Source organism: Peromyscus eremicus, chromosome 14 (genome assembly GCF_949786415.1).
Source record: "Peromyscus eremicus chromosome 14, PerEre_H2_v1, whole genome shotgun sequence".
NCBI classification, from domain to species: Eukaryota; Metazoa; Chordata; class Mammalia; order Rodentia; family Cricetidae; genus Peromyscus; species Peromyscus eremicus.
The window spans coordinates 28686319-28709567 of NC_081430.1; the positions used below are offsets into that span (position 1 = coordinate 28686319).

Below are 23249 nucleotides of genomic sequence, written 5' to 3' on the forward strand. Positions count from 1 at the left end.
CCACCATGTAGATCTAACCAGCCAGGGGTTAGGTCACAAGGCTTGGCGAAGTGCCTTAACCTGTTGTGGTGGTGTGAATGAGAATGACCCCCAGAGGCTCCTAACAGTGAGTACTTGGTCCCAAGTTGGTGTTGGGAAGGGTTAGGCTGTGTGGCCTTGTTGGAGGAGAGGTGTCACTGCCTGAGGGTGAGTTTCAAAAGCATAATGTGCCCTCTCTGCCTCCTGCTTGTGAGATGTGAGCACTCGCTGCTGCTCCAGCCACCTGCCGCCATGCCATCACTCCACCATCATGGACTCTAACCTTCTGAAAACATAACATCAGTTAAATGCTTTCTTTTCTAAGTTGCTTTGGCCATGGTGTTGTGTCACAATAGAAAAAAAACTAAGATACACTATAGGCCATCTCTCCAGCCCCTCATTTTTTTGTTAAAATAGCAATTTACATGTGCCCATGTAAATCCATTTCATTTTTTCATTGTATTTATTTATAAATTTGTTATGATGTACAAGAGGCTCCAAGATAACACTCCAATCTAACTATAGGTGGCAAAGATGTTATAGTAGGGAACCCAGATGTTTAACAGGCTCCAGGATAACACTCTATTCTAACTATAGGTGGCAAAGATGTTACAGTAGGAAACCCAGATGTTTAACAGGCTCCAGGATAACACTCCATTCTAACTATAGGTGGCAAAGATGTTACAGTAGGAAACCCAGATGTTTAACAGGCTCCAGGATAACACTCCATTCTAACTTTAGGTGGCAAAGATGTTATAGTAGGGAATCCAGATCACATGGCAGGCAGTCTCTGGTTGGTCAAGGACACAGCCAAGCGTGGTGACATGAACCTTTAATGCCAGTACCAACCATAGAGACCAGGAGGTCTGTATAGACAGGCAGTGACGAGGAAGTCATGTAGCTGGGCTTAGAGCCAATTAGAAGAACAGGAAAGAATAAAAACACAAGTCAGACATTAGAAGGTCTCTTTCTCTCGGGGGAAGCTACTGTTGGTGGTAAGCTAAAGCTAGGTTGCTCTTGCTCTGATCTCTTTGGTTTAACTCTGTATCTGGCTCTGTGTTTCTTATTTAATAAGACTGTTTAGAAACTCATCTACAGAAAAGCCTTGAGGCACATCTGTGAGGAATTAACCAGATTAAGGCTAGACTGTCTTGTGATGGTTTATCTTGATCAGGTTAATTGATGTGGGAAGACTCATCTTAACTGGGCAGGACCAATCTCTGCTTGGGGATTCCAAACTATAAAATGGACAGTGAGCTGATCTCTCTGTCCTTCCTGATCTGGATACAATATGACCAGCTGCTTCAAGCTTCTAAGTCCCTGACTTCCCAGGCCTGACTATACCCTGGAATGAGAAGCCAAAATAAACACTTCCACTGCTTTGGACGGGTGACGGAAGAGCTGAGACTAAGAGAGTAAAAAGAGCCGGAAGAGAGAAATTGCAGGCCTTGATCACCAGGAGAATTAGTTATTAAGGTCACAATGTGAGAACCTGGGCCAAGAGTGCTAGTATATTTATATTTTACAGACTATGGAATCTTGACATCTAGGCCTACACAAGAGCCCTAACACTCACTGCTGGTAAGGGGTAAGGAATTACCCAGGCCTGCTTGTAAGCTGTGATGCCAGCTGCAGCCAGAAACTGAGGAATCCCCACTTCGTACAGCTCAGCAGCAGAAACAGCCTGACTGGAAACTAATAGGACTGAACAGACATTTCTCCAAAGAAGGAATAAATGACTAAATTAAAATGAAAACATGCTCAGTGCTGAACACTCAGCATTGCACAGGAAGATACAAACAAAACTGTAAAACATTACTTCACAGTGCTTATGATGGACAGTATATAAGGATTGACACACTGTGTGTGTGTCAGGAACATCTGTTTTGTTTTACACACACACACACACACACACACACACACACACACACACACACACCAATCATATTATATTATATACTGACCATCCTAAGAACTGTGAAGTAATAGCTTACTGTTTTGTTTGCATTTTCCTATGCAATGTTGAGCATTCCAGCACTGAGCATGTTTTCATATTTATTTGGTTATTTGTATTCCTTCTTTGGAAAAATGTCTATTCAGTCCTAGCCATTTTCAATCAGGCTGCTTCTGCTACTGAGTTATAGGAGCTCTTAAGAAAAAAAAAATATTTTTGACAATGTCATACATATATATAATGTATTTTGATCAAATTCATCCCCCTCACTTATCCCCTCCCTCTCCCTCCAGGACCCTCCTCCTTCCCAACACCATCCCCTTACTTACATGTCTGTTTTTAATTACCTACTGAGTTGAATTAGGGTTGTTCCCACACATACAGATCATGAGCAACTTAGCAGTGGCCAGTTCTGAGTTATGGAAGCTCTTTATGTACCTTTAGACATTTGCGATATTTTCTTTCAGTCTATTAAGCTGCTTATCTTCAAGGTCTTTGCCATGCAGCTTCTCCAGGTTGATCTAGCTCTGTTCATCTTCCTACTTCGGCTGCCTGTGCTCAGGGTGTGAGAGCCCAGAAATTATTACCAGGACCAATCTAATGCTTTTCTCATTCTCTTCTAGAACTTTGCAGGGTAATTTTGTGGTTCTGTTTGAGACAGGATCATAGTAGCTTGAATTTGTATGACCTGGAATTTCTAAGAGTGCTGGTGTTGTGTGTGCACTGCCACCATGTCATTTATACATTCCTCGTGGTGGAATTTAGGGCTTTATGAATGCTAGGCAAGTGCTCTACCAACTGAACCACATCGTAAGGCCAATTTTTAAGTTTTTATGTTTAGGTCTTTGATCTACCTTAGTTGATCACTGTGTGTAGTATTAGTATAGTGATCCAGTTTCACTCTTTTGCACATGGATATTACTTTCCTAGCATTTGTAGAAGAGATGTGCTTGTTGGATTTTTTTGTGAACTTGACATAAGCTAGAGTCATCTAGGAAGAGCAAACGTCAGTTGAGAAAAAATTGGCTTGAAAGCAAATCTGTGGGTGTTTTCTTGATTAATGACTAATATGAGAAGGTCCAGTCCACTGTGGGCAGTGCCACCCTTGGGTAGGTGGTCCTGGATTGTATATGAAAGCAGGTGGAGCAAGCCAGTAAGCATCATGCTTCTATGGCTTCTGTTTTAGTCCCTGCCTCCAGGTTCCTGCCTTGGCTTCTCTCAATGGATTGTGGCTCGAGATAAGGAAGCCAAATAAACTCTTTCCTGCTCAAGCTATACTTGGTCATAGTTTTTAGTCACAGCAATGGAAACCTAACTAATATAGACATTTAGGGTTTTGTTTTTTGTTTTTGTTTTTCTATTTTCCTTAACCATGTTTCTACTTTTATTTTGGAAAAGCCTTTACCAGATCATAAAAGTAACCTCTTATTTTCTGTAGTACTTTATGACATTTTTATACGTAAACTTTTTAAGTCTGCTATAACCTCAAGAAAAAGCATATTCAATTTTCCTTTTAATCTCTTAAATAACTTAACTTTCCCTTGTTTCTACTGAAAGAAGTTTCTTTTTGGCTACAATTAACAAAATACACATTGACTAATGAAATGAGTATACAGTTCTCAAAAAGATGGTACAAATGACCAATAAACATAATAAAAAGTGCTCAACACCACTAGTCAGAAGAGAACTGCAAACGAGATCCCGTCTCAGCAGGCAGCATGGAACTGGTTTTAACAAGACAACAAATTCCGGTCAGGCTGTGAACAAAATGGTGGTGCTGAGAATTGAAGCTTGTCCAGCCAGTACTGAAATCAGTATGGAGGCGCCTTAAAAAAGACCTACTCTGTGGTCCAGTTATAGCACTTAGCCATTTACCTGAAAGACTTCAAATTCACAAATCAGAGGTCCTTGCACACAGGCGTTTACTGTAGCACTACTGAGAAGCACTAAGTTATGGAATCAACCTAAGTTTCACCAACAGACAGGAAAATTGATACACACACACACACACAAACACACAACTAAAATGAAATATTTTTAAAAGGATAAGGTATGATCAGGAGTAAGTATAAAAATTACTTCCCAGTCTAATATTCTCTGGCACTGGAGTTATCAACTAACCTACATTTCACTTTGATTAACTGACGGAGGTCTCAAGGACTGAAATCTATTAAAGTAAAATTAAATTTTCAAGCAATTTAGACAGTAACATATGTATTTATATGTACATATATACACACAATGTATAAATGAAATCCTTATACAAGCATACAAATTCTCTTAACAGAAATAAATTATAAACAATACAATAAAACTTAAGCTTAATTTAGCATAGTGGTTTGTTTTTTAAATAACTAAAACAGATTTATACTTTAACAAATTTTGGTCATTTGAACACAAACTATTGTGATTGGTGCATATTTTTCTATACAGGAATTCAATACACCCTGAGTTTCACTTCCCAATCTATGGTTAAATACATATCACACTAAGGAAATAAGGATGTTTAAAATAATGAGCTTTACATCCTGGTGCCTAGTTCACTGCAATCACTTGGAACAGTTCGGTTAGTCTGTGTCGTGGTGGAAGGACCTTTTATCTCCTGGGATTCGGTCTACAAGAATCTGGTGAGCTAACACGTTGATCCAGCACAGCCAGCCAACGATGAGGTGAAATCAGGACTTGCAACACTTTGTACAGGAGAGTCTCTCTGTGCTTCACTGCACTCTACAGCTTCTGGATCATCACCTGAAATTTGCCTGAAAAACACAACAGAAAACAGAACAAATTTCTTCAATTTGCAGGCATAAGGAAAACAAGCACATTCATTTCCATTCAGGAAGTAGTTTCATTCAAAGAACTTGCTATGTCAAAGGTCTTTTGCACTCCTTAAGGTATTCAATAAAGCCTATTTCATTGAATAATTGTCTGGTTTATGAGGAAGTGTCTTTCCTACATCCTGGGTCTGTCCCTCTGTCTCAACTCCCCCAACTCTGTTTGGAGACAGAGTCTCATTATGTAGCCCTGGCTTGGAGCTCACAATGTAGACCAAACCAGGCAAGCTTCAAACTCAGAGATTGCCTGCCTCTGCTTCCTCAATGCCAGGATTAAAGGTGTGAATAACCATGCTTGGTAATTCTGGGTATTTCATTACTAATTTGTCAGTGGATAGAAAAGTAATACAGTGAAATTCAACTAACTTGTGTTCTTGGTTAGTACCTTGAGTGAAAAGATATTACATATTACCAAAATAAATGTGAAATAAATGATACTAAAATAAAAGTTTCAGCATTTTTAGTTTCCACTACATTTAAAAGAAAAAGACCTAAAAAATGAGTTAAAACATATATAAGATAAACAAACTTACAGGCAGGCATTGAAGATACTTCAGCTGTTACAATACTTTTTATTCCCAAGTTTGACAAGCCACCTCTGATTAAGCCACATGTAAATGCTAGATACTAAAAGGGGAAAAAAATTAAAAAATAGTAAGGATTTACTAAAACAATAAGCTATTGATAAACATGGAATTGATTTAAGCTATGGTATCAACACATCAATGCTATATTTAAAAAGGAAAATGAAGAAAGAGGAGGACAAGGAGTAAGAGCAAGAGGAAAAGACAGGACTAAGAAAAAATGAAGTTGTGAAGCTGGCCTTAAATCCCAGCACTTAGGAAAGAGAAGTAGGCTGATCTCTGAGTTCAAGGCCAGCCTGATCTACAGTGAGTTCAAAAACAGCCAGAGCTACATAGTAAAAGGTGTAAAAAGCCACTGGTGGTACACCCCTGCACTTCAGCTATTCAGGCTAAGGCAAGGGGATCATTTCTTGAGGCAGGAATTGGAAGCCAACCTGAACAACACACAGAGTCCCCACACCATGCAACCCCTAACTAAAAAGAAAGAAACAGCACAGATATTGTAAAGAACTGTTAAGAGCTAAATCTAACTGTAACTAAAGCACATGGACAAATGACTTCAGCTTAATCAATCTGGTGCTGCAGAATAAGACTCTGAATCTAGTATAATAACAAAAACAGAGAAACAACAGAGTTGGCTTGTAAGTGTTCTCCAGGCTGTGCACAGGGATCTAACTACACACTTGTACAACACTTAACTAGTTCTTTTTCTAGTCCCTTTAGCCTTAATTTCTTGCCTATTTTCTTGGTCTTCCTATCAACACTGCTGACTAAGTGAAGACGTCTATGTTTCTTTTTCCTTTTTTCACCTTTGAGACAGGGTCGCATGTAGGTCAGCCAGGCCTCAAACTTCCTATGTAGCTAGCTCCTGGTCTCCCAGCTTGTCTCCCAAATACTGGGATTACAAGCATGCGCTATCATATCCAGCCTCCTAAAACCAAACATCTCATCTTGTTTAAGACTTAAAGCTTAGCTACGGAACTTGCCTGTAATCCTAGCACTCAAGCAGCTCAGGCAAGAACATCACTACAAGTTGGAGACTAGCCTGGGCTTTGTGATAAGTGCTCTTAACTCAGCAGCCATCAATCTAGTCCCCCAGCAAAAAAATCTTTAACTTATTCTTCACGACTGAAGAAACTAAGAGGCCCCAAAGTTAAGTGAGAATTAAAAGTAGTAAAATGTGAATAAAAAGAAAAATAATGAATATATATTAACCATAAAAATGCCTAAAGCCTGAATTCATTTGGTTCTAGGTCCATGATTTCTACATCATAACTACATTGCATTTGCAAGCTATTTTAGATATGGGAGGATATTAGGAAGAGTAGGAGGACAGCAGGAAGGAGGGAGACAAAAAGAGGAGGGCAGGGGGCGAGGAGGACCAATAAGAACAAAGCATACATGAAAAAAGAATCATGACACCTTTGTATGATTTACCTTTGCATGGTAATTTTTAAAAAATTCATAGAAAATTGAAGAATGAACAATATTTATAGATAAATAGCAAATTATACTTGCTTAGATACTTTTAATATTTCAAAGGAATCTTTATATTAGAATTTGTGATTCTGCCAGGCATAGTGACACAGGCCTTTAATCCCAACACTTAGAAGGCAGTGAGCTCCAGGCCAGCCTGGTCTACAGAGCAAGTTTCAGACTAGCCAGGCTACAGAGTGAGATCCCACCTCCCTTCCAAAAACAAAACACCCTAAAATTTGTTAAGTTTCCTACAGTCCATCTGTTTACTCATTGACTTCTTTGTGAGATTAAAGGCAAAACCCACACAAACTCTAGAAATACAGATATATTTAATGAAAAACAAACTTTTAGAAACAAATGACAATTCTATTTCTTAAACATTTTAGCCTAGCAAAGAGATGGTAAACTCTGAGGTAAGTAATTCTGCACAGCTGATGTCTGTGTCTGAGTACCTTTACTGAGATAACAACATCATATTAAAGAGTCTGCAGTAAGTCTACATTCACTGAGTGTCTCAGGTACACAGGAGCTGATGGTCAACATGTCTCCTGTTTCATAGCAAATGGCTTAAACAAAATGGTATAAGTGAAATTACTATTTATTGAGACAGTGTACTTACTTACTCATTTATTTTTTTATTGGTCTTTTGAAGGTTTCTTTGTGTAGCCTTGGCTGTCCTGGAACTCACTCTGTAGACTAAGCTAGCCTTGAACACAGAAATCTGCCTATCGATGCCTTCCAAGCACTAGGATTAAGGGCGTGAGGCACCGCCACCACCACCATTACCAGCGAAAGAGTTTATTAAAAGACATTTTTAACTTGGATTTTTAATATTCAGGTTAAGAAAAAAAGAGGGGACCGGAGAGGAGAGTTGCCTCAGTGGTTGAGACCACTTGTTATTCTTGCAAAGGACAGGAATTCGGTTCTCAGCACCCACATGGAAGCTCACCATCTCCTCAGGCATCAGACACGCATATAGTGCACACATATAAGCAGGCAACACTTCTACACGCAAAATAATAAAATAAAAATTCTAGATAAAAAAAGCTGATCTTTTTTTTTTTTTTTGAGACAGGGTTTCTCTGTGTAGCTTTGCGCCTTTCCTGGGACTCACTTGGTAGCCCAGGCTGGCCTCGAACTCACAGAGATCCGCCTGGCTCTGCCTCCCGAGTGCTGGGATTAAAGGCGTGCGCCACCACCGCCCGGCCAAAGCTGATCTTGTTTCCTCAAACTGGAAGCTTCTATGTCCTCATATCCGAATGGCTCTCAGCTGAACTGTGCTGCTCAAAACCTGAATGCTTAACCAGCCAAATGCTCCTAGTTTCTGATCCTCACGCCTTATATTTCTTTCTGCTTTCTACCAAAAGATCTACTTTAAAAATAAAGGATCGCAGGGCGGTGGTGGCGCACGCCTTTAATCCCAGCACTCGGGAGGTAGAGCCAGGCGGATCTCTGTGAGTTTGAGGCCAGCCTGGGCTACCAAGTGAGTTCCAGGAAAAGGCGCAAAGCTACACAGAGAAACCCTGTCTCGAAAAACCAATAAATAAATAAATAGATAGATAGATAGATAAATAAGTAAATAAATAAATAAATGAATAAATAAATAAAGGATCACTTAAGAACATGGGTATGGGCTTCTCAATGAGTTGCTGAGATTACTATGTTTAATTTCAATCTGTTGTGATTGGCTTTGTAATTTTCCCTGTTATTCTATTTTTTTGTTTTAGTACAAAACCAAATTCCATTAAATACCTTTGATGCATGTTCTAAATACTGTTTTCCTGCAGACAGCTGAGTAAGTAGTCGAAATTTGTTGTCCTGAAGTACATATATGCCCTGTATTAAAAAATTAAAAAATGATATCAAAAGTCCGAGCAGTCTGCAGTCCTTAAAAATTACCTTACCCTAGGCGGGTGTAGTTTCCCATGACTATGATTCTATCACAAAGTCAGCAGCCTGTCTCAATAAATAAACAGATAAAGTAGATAAGACTGGTAGACAGACAGATGATAGATAGATAGATAGATAGATAGATAGATAGATAGATAGATAGATATAGATAGACAGACAGACAGACAGACAGATGGATAAATAAGTGAACGGATCTAGGAATAAAAAGAATATAAATTAGCTACTGCACACCCGAACAACTTCTTGTATAAGATTCATTTTTTTTTAATTGTTCATGAGGGCCAGGCGATGGTGGTACACATGGTGCCTTTAATCCGATACCACTGCCTTTAATCCCAACACTTGGGAGGCAGAGGCAGGCAGATCTCTGCGAGTTTGAGGCCAGCCTGGTCTACAAAGCGAGTTCCAGGACAGCCAGGGCTGTTCCACAGAGAAACCCTGTCTTGAAAAACTGTATATGAGAATGTGCACATCAGTGTAGCTGCTCAGTGAGATGAAAAAAGACACAGATCCCCTGGAGCTGGAACTACGGGCAGCTATGAGTGTCTGACATGGACTGGAAACTAAACTCAGGTCCTCTGTTAGAATATTATGAGCTCTTAACCACTGAGCCATCTCTCTAGTTAAACCAAAGCAAGTTATTTAAGAGTTAAATATGGTCTATGAATTAGACTTTAGAAATTATTCTAAAGATATAAATATGATAATGGTTATGGTTCTGAGTGATAAATAAAAGATCAATCCTAAACCAATTACTCTGTCGTACATTCTAAAGATTTTTTTTCCCAGTTCCAACAGTTTTATTACAAAATATGTTTTTGAAAAGAAGACTCATTTTATCATTTCTGGTCAGTGGAATGAAGAGCTGTGTCCAGGAACCCTTCAGTAATGCTAAAAAGGACCCTTTTTTGTTCACCTCTATTCAGAGACCCAATGATGGCACAAACTTGTAGTCAATTAGTTATTCCGGCTTGAACCACAGACTCATCTCTTTGTCAGTACTTTGCACTGAATCACTGCCATGAATGACGGTCCTGCAAACTTGAATGCAGAGTCCTCGGCTATCAAAACACCACCAAAAATGAGGTGTCTCTTTGCCCACTGCTAGAGGGCTATTGTATTTTTTGTTTTGTTTTTTGTTTGTTTTTTGAGGCAGGGTTTCTCTGTGTAACCCTCACTGTCCTAGAACTTGCTATGTAGAACAGGCTGGCCTCAAACAGTGATTCAACTGCCTCTGCCTCCCAAGTGCTGGGATTAAAAGCATGTGCCACCACACCCAGCTGTAGTGGGTAGCCATTCCAGCTTTGGTCTGGAAGTTCCAACCCCCATTGAGGCTTCAGTAACTGTCACGCCTACAAGGGGGAGCCAAGGGAGGGCCCTGAAAAACCGAGATCGGGATGCGCCGCTCTCTCTTGTTCCTGGACCCTGGACGGTGGAGGTTGACCGAGCAGAGCTCCAGAGAACACCACTGGACTGCGATACACCTTCCCCAGACCTTGCGACTTACCTATCCCTTCATTCGTAAGTTGTGCCACTAATAAACTTTCCTTTTAACTACGTGGAGTGGCCTTAATAAGTTCACCAATATCTGGCACCCAATGTGGGGCCCGAACCCACGACTCTGGGTTTAAGAGTCCCATGCTCTACCGACTGAGCTAGCTGAGCCTTTGGAATTTGCCCCATGTGAGAGCCAGATATTGGTGAAATTATTAAGGCCACTCCACATAGTTAACTCCACTGAGTTATTTTTAGTTATGTGTTTATAGGTATGTGTGTGTACATGCATGTAGATTCCTAAAGAAGCCAGACACTGAATCCTCCTGGAATTGGAATTTCAAGAGCTTGTGAGACAACTGTCATGGGTGTTGGGAACGAAACTCATGTCCTCTAGAAGAGCAACACATTCACTTAACCACTGAGCCATCTTTCCAGCCCCCATTGCTACTTTTTACTTTTGTTTTGTTTTGCTTTGTTTTTGTTTTTTAAGACAGGGTTTCTCTGTGTAGCCTTGGCTGGCTGTCCTAGAACTCATGCTATAGACCACGATGGCCTCAAACTCAGAGATCCACCTGCCTTGCCTCTGCCACCCAATGCTACATTTCAAATTTTTAACACAACTTAAGTAATTAGAGGAAAGAACCAGTTATAGTTACTGATAGCTATTGCCTTTTCCTTATTCACTTTACCCTACCAAAGAAAAAGACCCACTTATCAATAACATTAGAAAAACATGAAGTTCACCCCTCCCCCCCCCAAAAAAAAAAGATTTCTAGGGGGCTGGAGAGAGATGACTCAGCTATTAAGATCACCCGCTGCCCAGCAAACACACTGAAGCTCACAATCTTTCCTCACTCCAGCTACAAGGAATCTGACACCCTCTTCTGGCCACTAAATGCACAAGGTACTCTTACATACATAAAAACAAATCCTAAAAAATGTAATTGAAATAAGTAAATTAAGGGCCAACAAAGACAGCTCAGCATGTAAAAGCCCTTGTGCACAAGCCTCACATTCTCAACTGGATCCCTGAACCTACTGTAGATGGAGAGACAACCTGGAAGCTGTCCTCTAACCTCACTGTGCCACCCAAGCAGTTACATTCACACATATATCATATACAACAATAGGTAAGTAAATATTTGATATGAAGGACATTCACATTAAATGACTTTAAAAAAACAGGTCTTCAAAAAAAACAAAAATAGATTTATCTAAATACCTGGTGATTTGTCCTTAGATTGTCAATTTGTTTCTTGAATACTGTAGTCCAAAAATCTTTACATATGAACTTCATGATGTCTAATTCATCCTTGAACCTTGCAGTATCTTTCGTAAACCTAAAAGATCAACTAGAAGTAATACAATATATTTCTTCCAAAGAAAACAAAGGGGGAAGTATTTTTCTAACAAGGGGCAAATTATTAACTAATTTCTAAATGCCACTATTACTAAACATTTACTGACAGTCATACAGTGATTAATACCAAGCAAAGCCAATCTCATCTCAGTGGATTTACATTCTGTCACATAATTATGGGGCTCAAGAGTCTATTATTTATTAGTCAGCCATACTTTCAGTGACAATTCAAACTTGCACATGAAAAACAACAAAAACGACTTCATTGAACGTGGTGGTTTGTGCCTATAATCCAAGCACTCTGGAGGCTGAGGTAAGATCTCCACAGGTCTGAGGCCAACCTGGGCTTTATGAATTCCAGGGCAGGCTGGGAGACTGGGCTACAGTATGAAACTTTATTTAAAAAAAAAAAATGCTGGGCAATGGTGGCCCACACCTTTAATCCCAGCCCTCAGAAGGCAAAGGTAGGTGGATCTCTGTGAGTTCTAGGAGTTCAAGTCCAGCCTAATGAGTTCCAGGACAGCCAAGGCTATACAGAGAAACCCTGTCTCGAAAAACCAAAAACCAAAGAAGAGTAAGCATAGTGTTTTATATAAAATATAATCTAATCTAAATTCAACTATTTAGATATTCAGAAAGGAAAACAAAAAAACAAAAAAGAAATGATCCATGAACAGAGACTTTCAGGCATTTCTATGCCTCTGCAGTTAAACAAAATTCCATTTCCATTCGGTTTTTAAAAACCTACTAAGCCACAAACAGAAAACGCAATGAGACTGTAAATAGATATTTCAGTATATTAATGTTTTCACAGAAAAAAATCACGTATGTAAAATAGGTCTTCCTCAATTATTAAAACATAAAATTTGAAACTGAGCACAGTGGAGAATGGTTATAATCCCAGTATTCGGAGGACTGACAGCATGAATAGTAAGTCTCAGCCAATCTGGGTTACACAGCAAGGCCAAGTCCATAAACAAAAATAATAAAACCCGAATAACAGAATTAAACAAGCATCAGATCTAAAGAGAATTTTTTTTCCAGTGATGGAACCCAGGGCCTCAGGCTCACTAAACACATGCCCTACTACTGATATACCTGCAGCCCCTTAAAAACAATATCCATTCTATCAACTACAAAGCAGAAAAGACGCCAGTCAGTGGTGGCGCACACCTTTAATCTCAGCACTGGGGAGGCAGACGCAGGTGGATCTCTCTGAGTTCTAGGCCAGCCTGGTCTACGGAGCGAGCTCCAGGACAGGCACCAAAACTACAAAAAAAAAAAAAAAAAAAAAAAAAAAAAGGCAGAAAAGAATTAAAAATTGGAAATTAAAATCAAAGTATCTCAAGTGTTATATAATGATTTGAAACCGATCTTCTGGGGTCATAACCTACCTGGAAGAAAATTTTCAAATCCATACTGCTCACCTTTCTATCAATCCTTGTCCCACTCGAAACCCCATGTTTTCCAGCTTAGTAATACATCGTCCATTTTCCTATCAAAAGAAAAGTTTTGAATACTTAGAATTCTAAGACATCTGTATTTTAAAACAGTAAAATAGAAATCAGAGAACAAAAAGATGGCTCAGCAGGTAAAGGTACTTGCCACTAATCAGTACCTTTACTATATACCACTTGCAAAGAAAGAAATCAGGGGGCAAACGAATTCACAATGACTTAAAAATTAAATAAATTACAAAAAGATAGAAGACCCTCACAACAAGACTCTAACAACTTTTTATTTAAATGTCTCATTGTAAGTATCTGGGGAGCATGTTATGGCACACAGGCGGAAGTAAAAGGACAATTTGTAGGTCTTAGCTCTCTTTCCACCATAGGAATTCAAGGGACTCAACAATTCAACTCAGGTTCTCAAGCTTGGCAGCAGGCACCTTTGTAAGTAAGCAACTTAAGCAACTTAACAGCCCTAAATTTGTCTTACATGTAGTGTGTGTGTGTGTGTGTGTGTGTGTGTGTATGTGCACACGCGTGGTGTGTGTACCATGCTCACAATGCACCTGTGGGAGTGAGAGGACAAACTGAGTTGGTTTGCTCCTTCTACCATATGGGTCCCAGGAATCCAACTCAGGCTCTCAGGCTTGGTAACAAGCATCCTCTGGTTTGTTTTTACTCTTTTTTGGGAGCCGCCACCCAGCTCCCAAATAAATCACACACGGAGGCTTATTCTTTTTTTTTTTTTTTTTTAAATTTATTACGTATACAGTGTTCTGCCTGCATGCATCCCTGCAGGCCAGAAGAGGAAACCAGATCTCATTACAGATGGTTGTGAGCCACCATGTGGTTGCTGGGAATTGAACTCAGGACCTCTGGAAGAGCAGCCAGTGCTCTTAACCACTGAGCCATCTCTCCAGCCCACGGAGACTTATTCTTAATTATCAATGCCCGGCCTTAGCTTGGTAGTTTCTTGCCAGCTTTCCTTAAATTATCTCATCCACCTTTTGCCTCTGGGCTTTTCCCATTCTCTAACTTCTGTAAATCTTACTCTTACTCCATGGCTTGCTGTGTAACTAAGCAGCTGGCCCCTGGAGTCCTTCTCCTTCTCTGGCTCCTAGCTCTCTCCTCCCAGATTTCTCCTTGTATATATCCTCTTTGCCTGCCAGCCCCACCTATCCTTTCTCCTGCCTTGCTATTGGCCAGTTCTTTATTAGACTATCAGGTGTTTTATACAGGCATAGTAACACAGCTTCACAGAGTTAAACAAATGCAACATAAACAAAAGTAACATACATTAAAATAATATTCTACTACAGCACCCTTTTCAACAGAGTCTCTGCTGGTAGATATAGTGACAATTTTGAAATGCTAAAAAATAAATTCAAGATAACACACACACACACACACACACACACACACACACACACACACACACGTTTGAATGAAGTTACACCACTTTAGGGGATAATTCTCACCCCAGAGCCACAGGCTAACTAACAAAAACTAGGTTTGCCAGGAGTGGAATACCTCTCTGTGAGCTGTTGCTAAGGGAAGTTCAAGAGACTCCCCAAAACAATAGGCTGTAGCTGGAAGTTTTTCTGTGTTCCACCCGATCCCACAGCCACCCAGACCCAAATAAACATACAGAGGCTTATATTAATTATAAATTGTGTGGCCATAGCCTATGGCTCAAGCTTCTTGTTAGCCAGCTCTTATATCTTAAATTAACCCATTTCTACTCATCTATAAGTTGCCAACATGGCTGTGTCTTACCAGTATTTTTACATCTTGCTGCTTCTGCCAGCAACTTGCACTGTCTCCTTCCTCCCCTTTCTCCTCCCACTATCTCTCTTCGATTTTCCAGCCTGGCTCCATCCTGCCCTGCCATAGGCCGATACAGCTTTATTTATCAACCAGTCAGAGCAGCACATACTCACAACATACAGAAAGACATCTCACAGCAATAGGCTATTGCCCTTGCCCTTGGCTGCCTCCCAGAACCTGAAGTGAGACCCTATTGCTGAAGACACAACACACGTCACAAACTGAGCTGGAACTGACTAGAAGTATACTCCCTTGAAGACTAGCTACCACAGTATCCAAAAGTAGTATGCAAGCTGCCAAGAGAGAAAAGCGATCAATAGTCCTACCCAGCTGTGATGCCTACAAACCACAATGACCAGCATGGCAGAATGTCGTCCCCAAGGGTACAACAGTCGCACTTATATCTTGGGGGTAACCAGTAGATAGCTAATTGGACATAAGGTCTCTTCAAGAGGAAGGGAGTCATATCTGGTACTATGACCCTAACCAATTACCTGTGAAGTCATGAACCCTAGAGGAGAACCTCCTTCTGCCATTTTCCTAAACCAATATAATTTCTAACTGCATTCTCAATGCTTATCCTTATACCTACATATAAGTGTTTCTTCTGCAGCAGATGGAGACCATTACAGAAACCCACAAGTGAAACATAGAAAACAATTGACTGTAAGGTGCCCAATGCCAATTAATACATCTACAACATAACCCCTATATATAAGGCTCAGAGAATATATCAGAATGGGGCGGGGGGACAGAAAACTGCAAGAGCCAGAGGACCAGAACATCTGCTATGAGACTATATTGTGTCTTCTGTGTATGAGAGGAACGCCGCACTCATAAACTCTCAACAATACAGTCACCTAAACAAAACCTACACAATACCAGTTGCCATGCCAACAGAGACAGGGAATGTCTCACAAGGCCCCACCTCTAAATGAAGAGCTGAGAGCCATTAAAGACTGCAGAAAGAGGGAGAATTGGTCTTCTTCAGGGAGGAGTCCCTTATAGGTTATTCAATCCCAAGTTGTCAGCCCTAAATAACGCACAACACTAGAATGACTCAGTAGGGTGTGTGTGTGTGTGTGTGTGTGTGTGTGTGTATGTGTGTGTATGTGAACAATAATTAAGAATAGGTCATGTTTGAGAGTGGGGAAGCATGGGATAAGTCGGAAGAGAAAAAAGGTGGGGTGGAAGTGATATAAATACAGTACTAATGCATGAAATTCTCAAAAAAATTTAAATAAAAAAAATAAAGTTGAAGAAAAGTGAAGGAAAAAAAGAAGGCACTAGATGAAATACCTCTCATGCTCAAGGATTAGTGAATATGCTGTGAAAGTCAACACCCAATCCCTATCAAGAATCTAGTAAGATCCTCACAAAACTAGACGAACAAAACCTAAAAACTGCCTAAGATCCAAATAGCCAAAGCAATCCTGAGCAGAAAGAATAATGCTGGAGCACTCCAGAGCTATAGTAACGAAAACAGCACGACATTGGCACACAAACAGACACAAAGACCAATCCCAGAAACAAACTCACACAGCCACAGCTGATTCTTCATAAAAACAGCACAAACATACACTGGTGAACAGTGCTGGGGGTGTGGGTAAATGACAGAACACTTCTCTAGTGGGGACTCACACAAGACCCTGGCCACAATCCCTAACATCTGGGGTTCTTTCCAGGAAAGAGGGGGATCACTGAAAAAAATGGATTGTAACAGGTAAAAGAAAATAGTTCTCTCACTCTGTACAAAAATGAATTCAAATGGATCAGAGATCTTAATGTAAAAACCTGAAACTCTCAAATTGCTAAAGTAAAACACTTTAAGATACAATCAGACGCCGGGCGGTGGTGGCGCACGCCTTTAATCCCAGCACTTGGGAGGCAGAGCCAGGCGGATCTCTGTGAGTTCGAGGCCAGCCTGGGCTACCAAGTGAGTTCTAGGAAAAGGCGCAAAGCTACACAGAGAAACCCTGTCTCGAAAAACCCAAAAAAAAAAAAAAAAAAGATACAATCAGAGGCAAAATATTTCAGAAAAGGTTCCCAGTAGCACTGGAAATAATCTTAGTAACTGACATATGAGATCCTATGCAATAAAGGGTTTCTACATAACAGTCAGCAAAGTAAAGAGATAAACTACAGAATGATGGAATGGAAAAAAAAATCTCTGCTAAGTATACAGACATGGGATTGCTATCTTGATTCTGTAAAGACCTCAAAACAAAAAAAAAAGAAAAGAAAAAAAGAATCCCTAGGGGAGAACCTACTACTATACTGTGACTCTGCTAAATGGGCATAGTACTAAACCAAGGCCTAATGATTCATCTTTACATCCATAGATTACTGCATCTCTCAACCCTCAGAGACTTGTTTGCAGTCAACAGTGATTAACAAAGACTCACCCTGGTCACAGTGAGGACACTAAACCTGCAGAGAGCTCATCCCTAAACAGGACATCTATATCATATACCCTCCTCTTGAGGTTCAGGAATCATTGTAGAAGAGGGAGCAGAAAGACTGTAAAAAATGCCACATCCAACCTCTCCACTCAGCAAGATTCTACACATCCTTCTCAAGAGCCTACACCAGTAAATGGATAGAACTAGAAAAGACTATATTGAGTGAAGTAACCCAGAAAGACAAACATCACATATTCCCTCTCATTTGAAGTTCCTAGCTCAAAATCTTTAGATATAAAATGTAGTCCTCACCCCTCACCAAGAAAATTTCTTCCTGCAACAGAGACCATTACAGAAAACCACACAGTCCAAAATGCAGAGTGGTAAAGTCAGTCCCAACTGATACATCTTCAATACAGCTCCTGCACCTGAGGCTCAGGGATCATAATGAAGGAAGAAGAAAGATTTAATGAGCCAGAGGAACAGGAAGTTTGCTGAGATTGTGTCTCCTAGAAATGTCAGAAAATACACTCATGAAGTCTTACCAACATGGTTGCCTAAATATGACCTAAATAAGGACAACTAATAGAACCAATAGACATGCTAATGTGGAAGAGGGAAAGCTCCTGAGGCCTCAATCCTAGACAAAGAACTACAGGCAACTAAGGAATCCTGAGAGGAGGAGAAACAATCTATTTTTGCAGAATCATCCAGGAACATATTTATTAGCAGGGACTATAGTTATACAGACACTCGAATCCTATGATCATATCACCTATGACCAAGGAAACTTAAGAGTAGGAAAGGGATTACTTCATTTACACTTCCATGTCATAGTGCACCACTGAGGAAGCCAAGGCTGGAACTCAACAAAGAAACCATGTTTTCCAGCTTTCTTATTCACAGGTTAGTTAGCTTTCTTACACAGTCCAGGACTACCTGAGTAGGGATGGTGCCACCCACAATGGACTGGGCTCTCCTGCATTAGTTAAAAACAAAGACAACTCTCCACAGACATATCCACAGGCCAGTCTGATCTAGGCAATTCCTCAATCCAGGCTTGAAACTCAGATGACTCCAGGCCAGCAGCTCTCAACCAAGAGTCACCCCTTTGGGGGTCAAACAACCCTTTCACAGGAGTCACATATCAGATATGCTGCATATCAGATATATTATGATTCATAACAGTAGCAAAATTACAGTTATAAAGTAGCAATGAAAATAATTTTATGATTCGGAGTCACCACAACATGAACTGCATTAAAGGGTTGCAGTATTAGTCTAGGCTGTGTCAAGTTGACAGTTAGAGCTAATTAGGACAGCCAGTAAAGGTCAATTACAGCCAAACCTAACAAACCTGAGTTCAGTCCCCAGGACCGACACAATGGAAGGAGAGAACTGATTCCTGAAAGTTGCCCTTTGACCTATACATGTGTGTCATAGCACATGGGTGAACACACAAATAATAAATAGGTATTTCTAAAATGACATATAATCCCTATCAAGAATGGTTTCAGTCTTTAAAAAATATATTAAGGGCTAGAGAGATGGCTCAGCAGTTAAAGGTACTGACTGCTCTTCCAGAGGACCCAGGTTAAATTGCCAGCACCACATGGTGGCTCATAACGATGTTTTAAGGGATCTGATGGCCTTTTCTGCCCTCCTGGGCACCAGTCACACATATGGTGCACAGACATAAATGTAGGGGAAAAAGAAAAAAACCTCATACACAAAAGATAAATAATAAAAATTTTGAAGTATATGTTTTAGAAATAGGGCAGTCCCTTGCAGCTGCTTCCATCATGCAGCACTGTGGGGCTTTTGCCAGGGGGCCCGCCCCTCTTCTGAGAGGCTCAAGTTTTTCTTACCTATTTCTTAGACACTGGCCCAAAACAAGTAGGCTTTCCCTGGGACTCTGGGCTTCTTCCCTGGCTTTCTGAAGTCTCTCCTTTTGTTGAGTGGCTGTCTACTTCCACCACAAACACCAGGGTTTTTCTCTTTCTCTTCTTCATGTCCCCTCTCCTGGCAGCAGCTGAGCCTTACTGCTTGCCGCCGCATGTCACGTTACTTTTCTCTTAAGGGCTACTAGAACTACCCCTGAACTTAAAACAACAGCAGGGGGCTAAGACAGATGACTTAGCCAATAAGAGCTCTGGCTGTTCTTCCAGAGGACCTGGGTTCAGTTCCCAGCACCCACATGGAGGCTCACATCCATCTGTAACTTCAGTTCTAGGAGATCTGATGGCCTTTTCTGGTCTCCTCAGGCACTGCATAGACATAATGTGTGTGTGTGTGTGTGTGTGTGTGTGTGTGTGTGTGTATTTTTTTTTTTAATTAGAAAAATGAAAAAAGTCAGTGAGATGGCTCAGTAGGTAAAGTGCTTGCTGCCCAGATTACAGCCCTAACCTGATCCCGGGAACCCACACGAAAGAAGTAAAGAACTGACTCTAACAAGTTCTCCTCTCACTTGCATACAGTGGCACACCCACACCTTTCTGCCCTGCTCAGCTACCAGGAACAAAGTTAGTACACAGCAACACCCTTACACACAAAATAAGATACAAAGAAGAATGTTTAAAACGGAAACTTATTTTTTGAAGTTTAAAAATATATTTTTTAAATAAAAGCAATCTCACAGCATTACTTGTTACCTGATAATAACATAAGGGTCACCAAAACAGTATGCAAAAGTGTTTCAGACTGTGCTCCCAAAAATCCCTGTATCACCTTCTCAACCTCTGGGTTCCTGGGCCATTTCCAGTTGGAGACACTTTGTAGCAGAGGGATATTAGTTCCTTTTAGTGTGATCAGACTCCGTTGTTTTCTCCACTTTGAGAATGTCTACTAATGGAGGGAACTCATCAAAGGCTATAAAAAAGTGCTCTGTTTGATCCATCTGCATGCTCACTTGCTCATACAGCCAAGCCTGAATCTGAGACCTATTTTGCAAGTGTCTGAAAATGAGGACAATGGGCTGCACCATCACCATTGGCACCTTCTGGTACTCACCACTGTCCGCCACAGTGGAAGTCACAGAGACCACTGCAGTGGGAAAAGCCACCTCAGAAAGTAACTTAGAAAAAGAAAAGAAAGGGGCTGGAGACATGGCTCAGAGGTTAAGAGCACTGACTGCTCTTCCAGAGGTCCTGAGTTCAATTCCCAGCAACCACATGGTGGCTCACAACCATCTGTAATGAGATCTGGTGCCCTCTTCTGGCCTGCAGAGATACATGCAGACAGAACACTGTATACATAATAAATAAATAAATTTAAAAAAAAAAAAAAAAGAAAGAAAAAGAAAAAATTTAAATGTCAGGTGGCATGGTGGTGCATGCCTTTAATCCCTGCACTCCCGAGGCAGGTAGATCTCTGTGAGTTCAAGGCAAGCTTGGCCTGCATATGGAGTTCAAGCCAGTCAGGATTACATAATGAAACACTCTCAAATCACCATCATCATCATCATCATCATCATCACCGTTGCTCTCTATTTGGTTTTCCCTCTCCCAACTATAAATACATTGAAATAGGTAAACAAAAACCTTTTTTTATAAGTTTTTTGTTTTGTAAGAATCTGTTGTGAGTAGAACAACTATGTTTGTATTACTTTGAGTTAACCCCAGGGAAAAGTGATTAAAAGGTGGAAGATAAGAAAAAGAAGTATGGGAAGCTAGACACTGTTTGCTCTTCCAGAAGACCTAGGTACAAGGCAGCTCACAATTGTCTGTATCTCTAGTTCCAGGGAATATGAAGCTCTCTTCTGGCCTCTGTGGGCATTAGGCATGCACAGAATGCACAGGCATATGTGCAGGCAAAATACCCACAGAAATCAGTTTTTAAAATGTGAAGGCCCAGATGTGGTGTAGCATGCATTTAATCCCAGCCCTTTGAGGCAGAGTTTGAGGTCATTCTGGTCCACACTGAAGCTCCAGGCCAACCAGGGCTACATTGTGAGACCTTGTCTCAGAACAAAAGAAAAGAAAAGAAAACAAACCTCAGTTTCAATCTTCTTCCCAATGGTATTTTCAATTATGTAATGCCCATCTTTCCTATAGTTTACAATATGTCTGCACCTTTTCTTAAGTGTCTCAAAAGTTAAACCTGCATAAGTCAACAGTCTCTGTACTTCTTCTCTTTATCCCTTCTCTCACTAACAGCACCCCCATCCAACCCACATGCTTTATCTACAGGGGGTAATTTCAACCTCCATTCCCATACTTAACCAAGGCTTAGTGTCCATCTCCCTACCTCTTAAGTCTCTTCCCTCTTCTCACTATCTCTTCTGAATTCAGACCTCGATCATCTCCTGCCCTGACTCCTGTAAAAATATATCTTCTCACTACAAAGATTTCTTAGTCCAGACACTGAGCTATTTTCATTACAAGCAAATGGACCACATCGTTCCCTAACTTTAAGTCCCCCACTGAGAAACATCCGGGAGGCAGAGGTAAGCAGATCTCTGTGAGTTTGAAGCCAGCCTGATCTACATACCAAGCTCCAGGCCAGCCGGAGCTACACAGTAAGACGCTGTCTCAAAAACAAAGTCCTCACTCTTTCATAATTCTATGACTTTAACTAGGATGCTTCCTTCCCTAGCCTTCATCATCATCATCCTTCCCTCTTTATCATCAGCACTAAAGAAGGGCTCCTCCCAGGTGTGTTGGCGCATGCCAGCACTTGGGAGACAGAGTTAAGAGGATCTCTGTGAGTTCTAGTCCAGCCTGATCAACATATTGAGTTCCAGGTAAACCAGGGCTAAAGAGTGAGACCTTGTCTCAAAAAAAAAAAAGAGGAGGCCTCCTGACTTGACTATAACTTCAGACTGTCTCATTTCTAAAATTCGATAACATTCTGTGATTTTATGACTGATTGCGACCCAATACTTTAATCGATAAATTCTATTCCCTAACGACTGTTAATCTTATTTACCCAGAAGGTCCAGTCCCACTAAGTGTTATTCTTTCAGAATAACGAGGAAATAAGAACTTCCACATTCGATGTAACCTCCCCACAAGGATAAGGCCACTGTGTCATTTACTATAAACTATTAACCAAACTCCCAAAACCAGCTCTGCCATAATGAACACCAAATATTTTAAGTAATTAAGTAGCGTCATAATTATTGCTTTAAAAAAAAAATCTTGCAAAGTTTCCTATGCTTTAACTCCAAGGCTCATCAGGGTTCGGCCCTGGAATTGTGTGGCGTGGTATCCTGAGTCAAGAGACGAGGAAAGTGGGAGAAGAGTCTCTCTGGGACTGCTGTCGTGGGCCTCTCAAAGCGCTGGGCGCACCAGGAAAACTAAGCAGGTATGTCAAAACCAGCTGATCTGCAGTTAGACTCGCAGTAAATCCTAATAGTGCCAATTATAAAAAAAAAATCATCTGTGTGGCATGCACTCAAAGGAACATAGAGACACGAACACACCAAACTGAAGACACAAGACAGAAAGGGTCGGGGGATTAAATCTCGGAGGAGACAGCCGACACACACACAGGTTCTAGGCTGTGGGATGCCTCGAGGTGGACCAGTGCGGTCTCACTGAGGGGCGTCTACGGCCGCGGGGCGGGAGGGGAACGGAAGCAAGTGGCCCGCAGGCCCCCAGGCTGCGCGGCGGCACTCACCACTTCCCCCTGCTCGGCGGACTTGTAGACTCCGGACACCATCTCGTTGTGGAGAAGCAAAAACAACGCCTCGTCCGCCATTTCCCGCCGATCCCTCCGGCGCCGAGTCGGCTCCAGCTAGTGCGGGACTCGCCGTTCCCGTTAGCCCGCGCCGGCGGCCCGCACCGCCGCCCGTAGGCGCAGCGGCCTACCCCGGTGCCGAGGCCGCGGAAGGCCGCTGTGGACCGCGCCCCTCCCTCCCTCCCTCCCCGGGGCCGCCGCCACTGGACCCACCAGAACCTCTGACAGCTCCACACCCCGCAAAGCCCAGTGC

The 23249-nt window shown here is 41.2% G+C and overlaps 1 protein-coding gene across 1 annotated transcript; it reads right to left on the reverse strand.

Annotated features, from left to right (window-relative positions):
• Nucleotides 1-4169: 4169 nt before the first annotated feature.
• Nucleotides 4170-23249, reverse strand: Trappc6b (trafficking protein particle complex subunit 6B). The gene is made up of 6 exons (XM_059279606.1): nt 22937-23249; nt 13065-13132; nt 11500-11617; nt 8622-8705; nt 5340-5433; nt 4170-4731 (listed from the first exon to the last, which is right to left on the reverse strand). The coding sequence occupies exons 1-6, from the start codon at nt 23015-23017 to the stop codon at nt 4700-4702; spliced, it is 477 nt and encodes a 158-aa protein (XP_059135589.1). The 5' UTR covers nt 23018-23249; the 3' UTR covers nt 4170-4699.

Excerpts from the sequence above, each read along its gene's own strand:
- Trappc6b (XM_059279606.1), bottom strand. The coding sequence starts at position 23,017 with ATGGCGGACGAGGCGTTGTTTTTGCTTCTCCACAACGAGATGGTGTCC. Across the intron at positions 13,133-22,936 it reads CCGCCGAGCAGGGGGAAGTG|GAAAATGGACGATGTATTAC; the intron begins GTGAGTGCCGCC and ends TTCTTTTGATAG. Across the intron at positions 4,732-5,339 it reads AGTATCTTCAATGCCTGCCT|GCAAATTTCAGGTGATGATC; the intron begins GTAAGTTTGTTT and ends TGTGTTTTTCAG.